The sequence below is a fragment of the Hyla sarda genome, chromosome 3 (genome assembly GCF_029499605.1).
Source record: "Hyla sarda isolate aHylSar1 chromosome 3, aHylSar1.hap1, whole genome shotgun sequence".
NCBI classification, from domain to species: domain Eukaryota; kingdom Metazoa; phylum Chordata; class Amphibia; order Anura; family Hylidae; genus Hyla; species Hyla sarda.
In genome coordinates, this window is record NC_079191.1 from 137273785 (window position 1) to 137287120 (window position 13336).

The window sequence follows — 13336 nt, forward strand, 5'->3', positions numbered from 1 at the left end:
AAGCTACTGTATATAGGACGCTATCTTCACCCCCGTATAAACAATATCAAGTATAGCTCTTCATATATGCTTCAGTATCTCCATCACATTACTCTGTGTTTTTGGCACTACAATAAATTATTAATATTATGGCACTAAGTATATTAACAAAATTGAAAAAACTAATTCCGTTATTGATTTATTGCTAACACACTGTGGTTTGGTAATTAAAAGAAGAATGTGGCTCTGTTATTTTTCTACAGGTCTAGGAAAATAATACCATGGTCTGTATAGCATTGTTTAAATCATATCTGTCATATCTTGCCAAAAAAAAATGTTACTTAGTACCTAATCCTGAACATGCACATCTATTTTATGCCTCTATCACCATTATTTATTATAAAGATCCCTCTTTTTATTAGCTTACAGTGTTGAAAATCCTCTCAGAGGAAAGGGGCGTGTCCCTCCCTTGTGATAGTGGGTGGTGATTGGTGTGTCTGCTCCTGCAGCCTTGTTAATAAGTCATCTCTTGTCCATGACTTATGGACAAGCCTAATGCTGCTGCAGGACTAGTTAGTGTCCCAGTAGGTATTGTTCAGGGGCCATTTTCTTTATTAAATATTCCATTTTTTTCAGGGACCATTTTCTTTATTAAATATTACTTTTTTTTTTAAACAACCATATTACAAAAGGTCTTTCATTTTCATCAGTATCAACATATAAAAAGTTGTTATTTAAGCATATTTCTGGTTCTGATAACTATTTATTACATGAAGGATGTCTGTAGATCTTAATCAATTTGACAACATATACATAATGTTACTTTTCTGATGGCAGAATTTCTCAATAGCTTACATAAAAAAATGCTCATCTTCTTCATTAAATACAAGACCTGATAATATACATACAGTAATACAAAGCATATTATTTATACCCAGAATAATGAATACATTTTGCTGTTCATTTGCATAATGCCAAACTCCAAATGACTCCCAATATGTTTGTACCCACTAATCATAATATGGTGATTCTTTAAAGGGTAAAACCATTAATTAGAGACCAGTGCAGCTTTCCTTCTTACTGCTGTAATCATTAAATTGATTTTTCCAGTCCATCATGTAATTGTTCCAACGATGGAATTCAGCCTTCCACTGTCGTTCTACTTCATCAATATTTCCTGAAAAAAGAATGCATGGGGTGTATTAATCTACATCTGAATCTATGTGTTTACATTAATTGAAAAAGAATGAGTGTTAGTGACATGGTTGCTGGAATTACAAAGCACTGGAGAGTCTGGTGGGGGAAAAAGCAGAACTTTAGAAAATAGCATGTTTGTTTGTTTGTTTGTTTATTTATTTATTTTGTTTATTTGTTTCCTTTTTCTTTTGCAAACTTTTTTTGTCTATTGATTAGAATTTCTTTCAATATCAATACATATTTCAAAGTGCTTCTGAAAACTGTGTTAGAATTCCTTAAATAGGCACTGTCAGATTAAAAAAATGTTTATATGTTGTACATCTTGGCAGAACATTAACCTTTCTAATATACTTTATAAAAAAAAAATGTATTTCCTTTTTTATAGAAATCATGGCTTATAAAATCATGGCTTTTTCCAAGCTGAAGCACAGGCATGGATAATGTCCAGTAAGTGAGGGTGGGCTAGCATTCCTATGTGCTGTCTGATGGGACAGGAGAGAGCACAGAGGAGTCCTATCACACAGGAGAGAGAACACAGAGGAGTTCGATCTGACAGGAGATAGCACAGAGGTGTGCTATCAGACAGGAGACAGCACAGAGGAGTTCTATCAGACAGGAGAGAACACAGAGGAGTGCTATCAGACAGGAGAGAGCACAGAGGAGTTCTATCAGACAGGAGAGAGCACAGAGGAGTGCTATCAGACAGGAGAGAGCACAGAGGAGTTCTATCAGACATGAGAGAGCACAAACGACTCCTATCAGACAGGAGAGAGCCCAGAGGAGAACTATCAGACAGGAGAGAGAACAGAGGAGTCTTATCAGAAAGGAGAGAGCACAGAGGAGTCCTATCAGACAAGAGAGAGAGAGCACAGAGGAGTCCTATCAGACAGGAGAGAGCACAGAGGTGTACTATCAGACAGGAGAGAGCACAGAGGAGTGATATCAGACAGGAGAGAGCACAGAGGAGTCCTATCACACAGGTAATAGCACAGAGGAGTCCTATCGAGCAGGAGAAAGCACAGAGGAGTCCTATCAGACAGGATAGAGCTCAGAAGAGTACTATCAGACAGGAAAAACACAGAGAAGTACTATCAGACAGGAGAGACCACAGTGGAGTCCTATCACACAGGAAAGAGCACAGAGGAGTCCTATCAGACAGGAGAGAACACAGAGGAGTACTACCAAACAGTAAAGAGCAAAGAGGAGTGATATCAGACAGGAGAGAGCACAGAGGAGTACTATCAGACAAGAGAGAACACACAGGAGTGCTATCAGACAGGAGAGAGCACAGAGGAGTACTATCAGACAGTAGAGAGCACAGAGGAGTACTATCAGACAGGAGAGCACAGAGGAGTACTATCAGACAGGAGAGAGCCCAGAGGAGTCCTATCAGACAGAAGTGAGCACAGAGGAGTCCTATCAGACCGGAGAGAGCACAGGTGAGTACTATTAGACAGAAGTGAGCACAGAGGAGTCCTATCAGACCGGAGAGAGCACAGGTGAGTACTATTAGACAGGAGAGAGCACAGGTGAGTACTATTAGACAGGAGAGAGCACAGGTGAGTACTATTAGACAGGAGAGAAGATGTTCAACATATAATGTTCAACATATAAAAAGTTCTTGTATCTGACAGTGCCCATTTAAAGGCATCAGTCCCTCCATTAAAGGGAAACTGTCACAACAATTTGAGACACTAAATCACCAGCAAGTATTTATGCAGGTCCCAAAACTATCTAGATGAAGTTCACCTGTTCCTTCAAACTTACAGTTTATAACAATGACCTCTCTGGAGTGCAGTCCCGATCTTGCTTTGGCCTCAAGCACTGATAAAGTCAAGGAAAGTAATTCTTACTTTATTTTGCATGGGTGATAAAGTTAAGCGTACTTCACTTGGTTTTATTAGTGCAATGTGCATGCACCTTAAAAGGGTACTCCGTCCCCAGACATCTTATCCTCTATCCAAGGGATAAGGGATAAGATGTCTGATTGCGAGGGTCCCGCTGCTGGGGATCCCCGCAATCTTGGCTGCGGCACCCAAGACATCTGGTGCACAGAGCGAACTTCGCTCCATGCCTGATGACTGGCGATGTGGGGCGGAGGCTCATGATGTCACGGTCACGGCCCGCTCATGACGCCACACCCATGCCCCCTCAGTGCAAGTCTATGGGAGGGGGCATGACCGCCAGGTGAAGCAGGGAGATCTTATCCCCTGTGCAATCACGGGGGTAACACCACTGGAGAACCCCGCAATTGGATAGGGGATAAGATGTCCAGGGGTGGAGTACCCTTTTAAGCCACTGCCTACAAGCCTTAGACCTGACCTTGTCTGTCTCCAATGTACTTATATGCAGTTTAAGACACTAAACCTCAGCTGTATGAAGACATGATGGTGGTTTAGTGTCCTAAGGGGTATTTCATATATTTTTTTCAAATCAACAGGTGTCAAAAATGTATACAGATTTTTTAATTGCTACTATTTAATAAAAAGTATAGAGGTCTGGGAGCTAGTAGGAGTGGGTTTGGTAGGTGATTATGTCATCATGTAGTCCACAAGAAGTCATCTGGCAACCTATTTTTACCATTAGGCACTATAAGATTTTGAGAGTCGGATTTGTGATCATATCACTAAATTAGAGTCACATGGATTATGTGACATTTCGTTTATTCCAGCACATGGATGCAGCTGTTGTGGAATAAAACAAATGGCACTGTCGGACTAGTCATGGTAAGTATGCATAAAGGGGGGGGGGGAAAGGCCAAAACAGAGTGCTTCTTTTAGTTCCAAAGACATTTGAACAAATAAGCATAACAAAACACCTACACAACAACAGAGGATGCAAATCCTCCAGGGGCTCCTTACTCACTGTTTTCCTGCAGCATGAACAAAATTACATATGAGACAGGCAACACTCCAGATCAGAATCAGGAAAGTGTACAACATTTCAGTCAAGCCCACTGGAACCTTTCTCAAGCCTTGGAGTCAGAGAAAGGCCTCCTTGAGATGAGCTGAAACCTTGTACAACATGAGTGAATAAAGGATCCCCACTTTCTTCATCTTGATTTTTGGTGCTGCCTTATATTTGATATTTTATACATCTGATGTCCTAGTACGGGATGATGTGGCCCCCTGTGCATGTCCCCAGGGCTCCCCTGCAGCATACCCCCCATTATGTATATAGGTTTGCCTCATTTAATGTACTGTTGCTTTAATGTTTGTACCACATGATTGTTACCCAGAGGGCTCCAGTGACCAGGTGACCCCCCAAGTGACCTATGGGCTCCTTGCACAGCCCCTCTATATAACAAGGGGAGGGGCTGTAATCTTTCTCTTAGCACATTGCTTCTTCTGCTGAGATCAAGTCCAGTCAAGTTGTTCCAGTGTCTGTGTCCAGAGCATTGGAGGCCTCAAGCATAAAGTCCTGCAGCCACAAGTCGGTCATCAGTAAGTCATTTTATGTCAGTTATTGTCAGTCACCATCTCTGTCAAGTCAAGTGCATCTGTAGTCACCATGGCCTGCATTAAAGTCAGTTTAACTACTGCAAGTCCCAGCAAGCCTGCGAGGTCCCCCTGAGTCACTGGTCACCTCCCTGGGATATTAGTCTGTATTGCAAAGACTATATCACCTGTCTTGCCTCAGTAAAGCAGCCGTTATCCTTAATCTGGTGTTGGTGTCTTCATTGCCCCTGCTTAACCCTGGATCAGCGATGTTACCTTCGGGTGGTTGAGGCTAAACCACGCCTTGGCGTCACAACAAGAAGGGGTTAATAACATCTGCCCTGCATCAACCCTGCACCTCACACCCTGACACCACATACACATGTATCGTTGCAATATAAACATGCTTTGAAAGTGTACATAAAATTGACAGCATAAATAATTTTTAGAACATCTAAAAAGTCTTTACCTTTTCCATCACAGACCCAGTTTCACTGTTCTCTCACATACCCATCTTTGCAGCTCTTTTCACCCTATTAGAGAGACACCTTATATTTGACCTCTATTTACTTTATAGCTGTCAACAAAATGGCCGCCATGGTCACCACCCATCTTGAAAAGTTTCCCCCCTCACAAATACTAATGTGCCACAAACAGGAAGTTAATATCACTAACCATTCCCATTTTATTAAGGTGTATCCATATAAATGGCCCACCCTGTAGTTGTTTTATTGAAATATTCATGCTCAATTAATATATTTAAGAAATTCTGATCTCAGCAGTGTCTGTAAAGGAAAACTCTAGTACAGCAAATATTGCTTTTAAAGGGGTACTCCGGTGAAAAACTTTTTTCTTTTAAATCAACTGGTGGCAGAAAGTTAAACATATTTGTAAATTACTTCTATTAAAAAAATCTTAATCCTTCCAGTACTTATTAGCTGCTGAATGCTACAGAGGAAATTCCTTTCTTTTTGGAACACTGATGACATCACGGACACAGTGCTCTCTGCTGACATCTCTGTCCATTTTAGCAACCATGCATAGCAGATGTATACTAAGGGCAGCATGGTGGCTCAGTGGTTAGCACTGCTGCCTTGCAGCGCTGGGGCCTTGGGTTCAAATCCCACTAAATACAACAATACGTAAAGTGTTATTATTATTATAACGTCAGCAGAGAGAACTGTGGTAGTGATTAGAGATGAGCGAACTTACAGTAAATTCGATTCATCACAAACTTCTCGTCTCGGCAGTTGATGTCTTTTCCTGCGTAAATTAGTTCAGCCTTCAGGTGCTCCGGTGGGCTGGAAAAGGTGGATACATTCCTAGGAAAGAGTCTCCTAGGACTGTATCCACCCTTTCCAGCCCACGGGAGCACCTGAAAGCTGAACTCATTTATGCAGGAAAAGTCATCAACTGCCGAGAAGTTTGTGACAAATCGAATTTACTGTAAGCTCGCTCATCTCTAGTCGTGATGTCATCAGAGAGCATTCCAAAAAGAAAAGAATTTCCATTGTAGTATTCAGCAGCTAATAAGTACAGGAAGCATTAAGATTTTTTAATAGAAGTAATTTACAAATATGTTTAACTTTCTGCCACCAGTTGATTTAAAAGAAAAAAGGTTTTCACCGGAGTACCCCTTTAAGGGAGAGTATATAAAGTGGTGCCCAACTGAATCCCTGCAAAACTAGGCAGAGATTAGTGCACAAAGCCTTAGATGTGACTACTACAATACTAACTAGAAATAAGGTAACTGCATCTGTACAACCTGCGTTCTAACAAAATATTGCTAAGAGTTTGGTTCGGCTAAACTTGAACTTCGGGAGGCCCGGTTCAGCAGAGCCTGCTAAAATAACATCAGCCAAATGGCAGAAAAGGGAAGAAGGAAGGATCACATGACCTCAGTGAATCCCATAAGATTTTTCAAACAGCTCTCCCAGTCAGTAGGGTTGCAGTGTAGGGGTGATGTCAAAGTTCCTATAAAAGCCTATGCACATGGTTCCAGCAGCCATTTTACAGACAGCAGGTGTTAGGTGAAGATTTCTGTGAAAGACCCTAAGCAGTGACCAACAGAGATAAGAGCAGGACCACCCACACATTTATAATAATTGTAGTAACGTAGCAGAGAGACTTCTGCCTCTGTTAGTGTAAAATATGTTTTAATTGGAAGTTATGTCAGTTATTTTTTTCATTTTTCACACAATGGATGCCAATCCCGTTGCTATGCCCTAAAATGGGAACCAAGCCACTGCTTCTTCACTTTCCAGACACAAACCTGTTGCTTTTGTTACAAAAAGGGATACTATTTGGACCCCTTGGAAAAAGCTATTGCTTCTTTACATGCCTATGTGTGCAGGAAGGAACTTGTCTACAAGATATAATTTTCAGACATTAATTTTAACCCACCAGAGAAAGCAAGGTGAAAAGGTATGCTATTAACATCCACGACCAGCAGCTAATGCTGGATATCACCGAGCGGACCGAAGTCTGGCATTATCCCTTTAGATGCTGAAATTAAAGTTAATCACTGCATCTAAAATGGGAAAAAAATCACAGGCGAAGGGCTCTTACTAGGCATCCTCTTGTTCAATTGGTCCAACCAAGCGTCAGCAGCCTGTAGTAGTGTAGTGCTGACTATCAATGCTGTGCTATAATTTTTACCTTATATCCTTGACTTCTGCATTTAAAAATCTCTGTTTACCCCCAAATATTCATACAGTAGTATGCCTGAGATTTGTATCAGATAGTACATTTATACAATGGTTTACTGTATATTAGGTGGGATCCTCTTTCATCTGACATGTAAAGGTAGATGAGTAGGAGCCACAACTGCACATCATCATTTTTATACGTATATTGTAAAAACATTGAAGGTTGTGCGACATACATTTAGTACTGAAAACTTTCCAGAATTGTCTTAACAGCTGTTTCTATCAAATCCCACTAAGCAACTTGTGAATGTTATCGAAATATGTGCACTTTTCATTTCTCTGTAGGTTTCTAAAAGAACAGAATTCCTGTACCAAGGGAGGTTTTTAATCCTAAAACAGAAACAGATAATGCTCCAAAACAACAATGTTCTGTGAATTTATTTACGCATTGGATATATAAAATCTTCAAATGCATAAATAAGGCTTGTGTTATATTAATGGAACCCTAGAGATGAGGAAAGAGGAGACACCTATCTGGACACATTCTAAGCCATGTACTGTTCAGTGACTTTTAACACCCTTCTGTTTTCAGAAAGACACAAAATAACAGCTCACCTGATAGCCTTCAAAATGTGCATGGACCAAGTGCGAGATACACACAGAAAATGTCTATGGATGTTCTCTTTACTTATATATCCTTTTGTTTTCATAAGCAATCAACTACCTGTTAGGCTTTGACTATATATATATATATATATATATATATATATATATATATATAGTGAGTAAGTATTGAACACGTCCCCATTTTTCTCACTACATATATTTCCAAACATTTTCACCAGATGTTGGTAATAAACCATGTAATCCTTATATACAAAGGAATTTGTATACAAAGGAAAAATATTCAAAGAAATTAAGCTATGTATAATAATGTTAAATGCAACATAGAAAAAGTATTGAACATGATTACTTTTATTTATTTGTCTGTGTACAAAAGTCTTTGTTGCTAATGACAGCTCCAAGACGCCTCCTTTTTAGAGAAACTAGTTACATGCATAGCTCTGGTGTGATTTTAGCCCATTCTTCCACACAGTCTTCAAATCTTGAAGGTTCTGTGGGCCTTTTCTATGAGTCATGATCTTCAGTTCCATAGATTTTCCGTAGATTTCAGTGTCACCTGCACTAACTTGTTGGAACAGACAGGTAATGAAGGTGACACTGATGATAAAAACACTCACCTAGTCCGGTTCTGTGCTATCTTCCTCCATTGATTTTGTTACAGGACAAACTTGGAGCATGGGCGGAGCTTCCTGACATCAGAGCTGCTGTTCGATGGCAGGGGCATCATGCAGAGAAGCAGCAGTGACATCAGGAAGCTCCAGTCATGCTCTAAGTTGGCCCCGGAACAAAAACATTGGAAAACGGGAGCACATAACGGGTTTGTTATCAGTGTCACCTGCACTATATGTCTGTACCAACAGGTTAGTGCAGATGACACTGATGACAGATTTCCTTTAAAGGGGTACTCCGGTGGAAAACTTTTTTTTTTAATCAACTGGTGCCAGAAAGTTAAACAGATATGTAAATTACTTCTATTAAAAAATCTTAATCTTTCCAGTACTTATTAGCTGCTGAATACTACAGAGAAAATTATTTTCTTTTTGGAACACAGAGCTCTCTGCTGACATCATGACCACAGTGCTCTCTGCTGACTGTTCTGTCCATTTGAAGAACTGTCCAGAGAAGGAGAAAATCCCCATAGAAAACATATGCTTCTCTGGACAGTTCCTAAAATGGACAGAGATGTCAGCAGAGAGCACTGTGGTCATGATGTCAGCAGAGAGCACTGTTGTCATGATTTTAGCAGACAGCACTGTGTTCCAAAAAGAAAATAATTTCCTCTGTAGTTCTTTTTTTAAACCTTTAAACCATTTGAGAGTTTCCTGGCTGTGTGTTTGGGATCATTGTCATGCTGAAAGGTCCACCCTCTTTCCATCTTCATCATCATGAGGAATAGCTCTTGAGAAAGCCACTGCCTGTGGTGAAACATTGAGTGGGAAATGTGTAGTTGCGTGTAATTGTACCTACTGGCTCACTATTAGAAGTTGTGGACTGCAGCCACAACTTCAATATGTTTGCATCCAGTTGCCTGCCTTGATAATTAACAATTTTCTCTTTTTGTTTATACTGATGAGACCAGTGGGTTGAGATTTTTAACTTTCTAGGCTCATAAATAGAGATGGGTGAATCAAAGCTTACAAAGTCGAATTTGTTCTGAATTTCATGAAAAATTTGATTCTGAAGGAATCTGAATTTCCTTGCGCTCTGTAGTAATGAATCACTTCATTCACTATATTTTGTGCAGGCCGGGGAGCTAAAATGGTGGCTACACATGTGAGGACATGGGGCAAGGAAGTCTGGGAAGGTGGGAAGGCAGGTAGGCGTGATCATCCTGAATCACATGGTGGCATGCAGCCTATCAGCAGCCAGCCTGCCCATGTCACAGCCCTATAGCAGCCATTACCGAAGATGGGCATTTCCGATTTTGCTGAGAGAGCAGAGACTGTGTGTGTGCACTAACCACCGTCACAGACAATATAGATCTTTACAACGATGAATCCATTCACCTCAAGCCCCCATTATTTCTGACTATAGAGAGAGCAGACACTGTGTGATCACTAATCATCGTTACTGACAATACAGATCAGCACTGGGGAAATCCATTGACCTCAAGCCCGCATCACTGCAGGCAGGCGGGGAAGTTATTTCATAGTTTGCCAATTGAGATCATGACAGGAAGGACTCCCCATTCAAAGACTGGAAGAAACCATTGTGATGCCATATGGTCTCCCAACCCTGCTGCCACATCCAGACTCTGTCATTGTGCCGCTCTGCAGCAGTGATTATAATAGTGACACCTGTAATCTGCATGTCATACTGAATAACAGTATTATTTCACTGACCCAGCACACTCCCTATGCGTGTCATGGCAAGGCAAAGTGTTCTACACCCCGATTAAGGCTCTCTGTAACCTGGAAATAGACGTTTTTAATAGCGATTTGACGCAAATATATTCGGATCAAACCAAATTTTTCGGAAAATTTGACTAAACGGCCGAATCGAATTTTTGAAATATTCGTCCATCTCTACTCATAATAAAAGTTATGTAATGTTACGTTAAGTTACAGATTCCTCCCAATCTGTACAGAAAAAAAACTCCACCAATAATCTGTTGAAAGAAGGGACGTTGCTAGGTCTCCAAAAGACCCAGGGCTAGAGCCCATAGCCCAGCCACGCCCCTAACCACATCCTCAGACATGCCCTAACCACGCCCTCAGACACACCCCTAAGATAATGCATGAAGCATAATCAGGGACATTACTCCTCCAGTCTGGTGATCAGTGGGTGTCCCAGCAGGCAGACCTCACCGATCACTTAGCTATCTATCCCCTGTCATGCTGAGAGGAATTAATTTTAAGTTCTGGGAACTTGAGAGCAATGGTTGATGTGATATGATAATAAATCATCAATTTCGACATTTGGAATTCTTTTAGGTTTACTCCATTCACCACGTGGGATAATAAACATTATTTTTATATTTTTTTATTTTATATTTTTATTACCATTTTTTTATGGGAAAAGATGACAATTTTTATTTTTATTTGGGGGGGGGGGGCTATATATATTTTTTTAATATTTTATTTTCTACCTGGCTGGTTAACAAATAAAGGGGGAACATTGTGCAAATTTTTCCTTTTTTAACATTTAGGGACATGCGCCATAAATGTACGCTGCAGCGAGTAAAGCCTGTCTGCCGCAAGGAAATGGTGTTCTCCCACTCTCTGTGCCTAGCTAAGCCGGAAACGCTAAAATCTTCTGAAACCACAGTTATGCGCAGAGGGCAGGAGAACAGCAGGACTAAAAGGCACCAGGAGCATGATGTCACTTTTCAGCGGTGGCAATAAAAAGAAAAACAGCGGTAGCCAGACTGCAAGACAATGCTAGACCTCATTTGGCTGGAGTGTGTCAGCAATTCCTGCAAGAGGAAGGCATTGATGCTGTCGACTGGCCCGCCCGTACCCCACACCTAAATCCGATTGAGCACAGCTGGAACATCATGTCTCGCTCCATCCATGCTTTAGTCCAGGTCTGGGAGGACATCCCTCAGGAGACCATCCACCACCTCATCAGAAGCATGCCCAGGCATTGTAGGGAGGTCATACGGGCACATGGAGGCCACATACAATACTGAGCCTCATTTTGACTTGTTTTAAGGACATTACATCAAAGTTGGATCAGCCTGTAGTGTGGTTTTCCACTCTGATTTTGAGTGTGACTCCATATCCAGACCTCCATGGGTTGATAAATTTGATTTCCATTGATAATTTTTGTGTGATTTTGTTATCAGCAAAGACGAAAGTGTTCCATACGATTAGTTCATTCATTCAGATCTAGCATGTGTTATTCTAGTGTTCCCTTTATTTTTTTGAGCAGTGTACATTAGCGTGGCTTCATCTGCAGTATTAGAATATATCCAAGCTGATTTATAGCTGTTTTATGGCTGGCTTTTAGGTTTGACCCATAGGGCTATTGCCCAATGACATTGACCATCTAGACTCAGTCTATATCTGGCTCAGGCAAGAAATTCAGATTCAGGGACATGCCCTGATATTATGGTGTAAAGCACAAAAACATTCATGGACACTGTATCACTCCATTTTATTCTTTCTCTTAGGTTCACACAATTCTTTTTTATTTAACCCCTTAACCCCTTAAGGACTCAGACAATTTTATTTTTAGCTTTTCGTTTTTTCCTTCTCGCCTTCAAAAAATCATAACTCTTTTATATTTTCATCCACAGACTAGTATGAGGGGTTGTTTTTTGCGCGACCATTTGTCCGTTGTAATGCCATCACTCCCTTTTCCATAAAATGTATGGCGCAACCAAAAACATACAATTTGTGTGGGGAAATTAAAGAGAAAACCGCAATTTTGCTCATTTTGGAAGGTTTCGTTTTCACGCCGTACAATTTACGGTAAAATTGACATGTGTTCTTTATTCTTTGGGTCAATACAATTAAAATGATATCCATGATAATGCACTTTTCTATTACTGTTGCGCTTAAAAAAAATTGCAAACTTTTTAACCAAATTAGTATGTTTAAAATCCCCCTATTTTGAAGACCTATAACTTTTTCATTTTTCTGTATAAGCGGCGGTATAAGGGCTAATTTTTTGCACCATGATCTTTACTTTTTATTGATACTATATTTGCTTAAATGAAACTTTTAATACATTTTTTATAAATTTTTTTGAGGAATAAAATGTTGTAAAAAAGCAGCAATTTTGGAATTTTTACGTTCACGCCGTTCACCGTACAGTATTATTAACATTTTATTTTAATAGTTCAGATATTTACACACACGGCAATACCAAATATGTATATAAAATATTTTTAAACACTTTTTGGGGGTGAAATAGGGAAAATGGGACAATTTACGTTTTTATTGGGGGAGGGGTTTTTTCAAATTTTTTACTTTATTTTTTTACTTTTATTTTTACACTTTAATAGTCCCCATAGGGGACTATTTATAGCAATCATTCGCTTGCTAATACTGTTTAGTGCTATGTATAGGACATAGCACTGATCAGTGTTATCGGTCATCTTCTGCTCTGGTCTGCGAGAAGGTAGATCAGAGCAGCAGATGCCGGGAAGGCAGCGGAGACAGGTGAGGGGACCTTCGTCTGCCATGCTGGATGATCGGATTGCCGCGGCAGCGCTGTGGGCGATCTGATCATCAATTTTAGTGACCACGATGCTGCTGATGCCGTTATCTGTCTTGATCACGGCATCTGAGGGGTTAATGGCGGACATCCACTGGATCGCGGATGTCCGCCATTACCGGCGGGTTCCTGGCTGCGATCAGCAGCCGGGACCTATCGTGCTTGATCCGGACATCGCTCCGATGCTCGCGGTTATGCTTAGGATGTAAATGTATGTCCTGGTGCGTTAAGTACCAGCTCTCCAGAACGTACATTTACGTCCTGCGTCGTTAAAGATCAAGCATTTTT

At 40.5% G+C, this 13336-nt stretch overlaps 1 protein-coding gene across 1 annotated transcript in view; it reads right to left on the reverse strand.

The window, feature by feature from the left end:
- Nucleotides 1–386: 386 nt before the first annotated feature.
- Nucleotides 387–13336, reverse strand: part of BCHE (butyrylcholinesterase) — an 84861-nt gene continuing 71911 nt past the window's right edge. Inside the window, exon 7 of the mRNA XM_056563193.1 lies at nt 387–1156. Coding sequence (XP_056419168.1) covers nt 1032–1156 — 125 coding nt within the window. The 3' untranslated portion in view covers nt 387–1031. The remainder of the gene's footprint in view (nt 1157–13336) is intronic.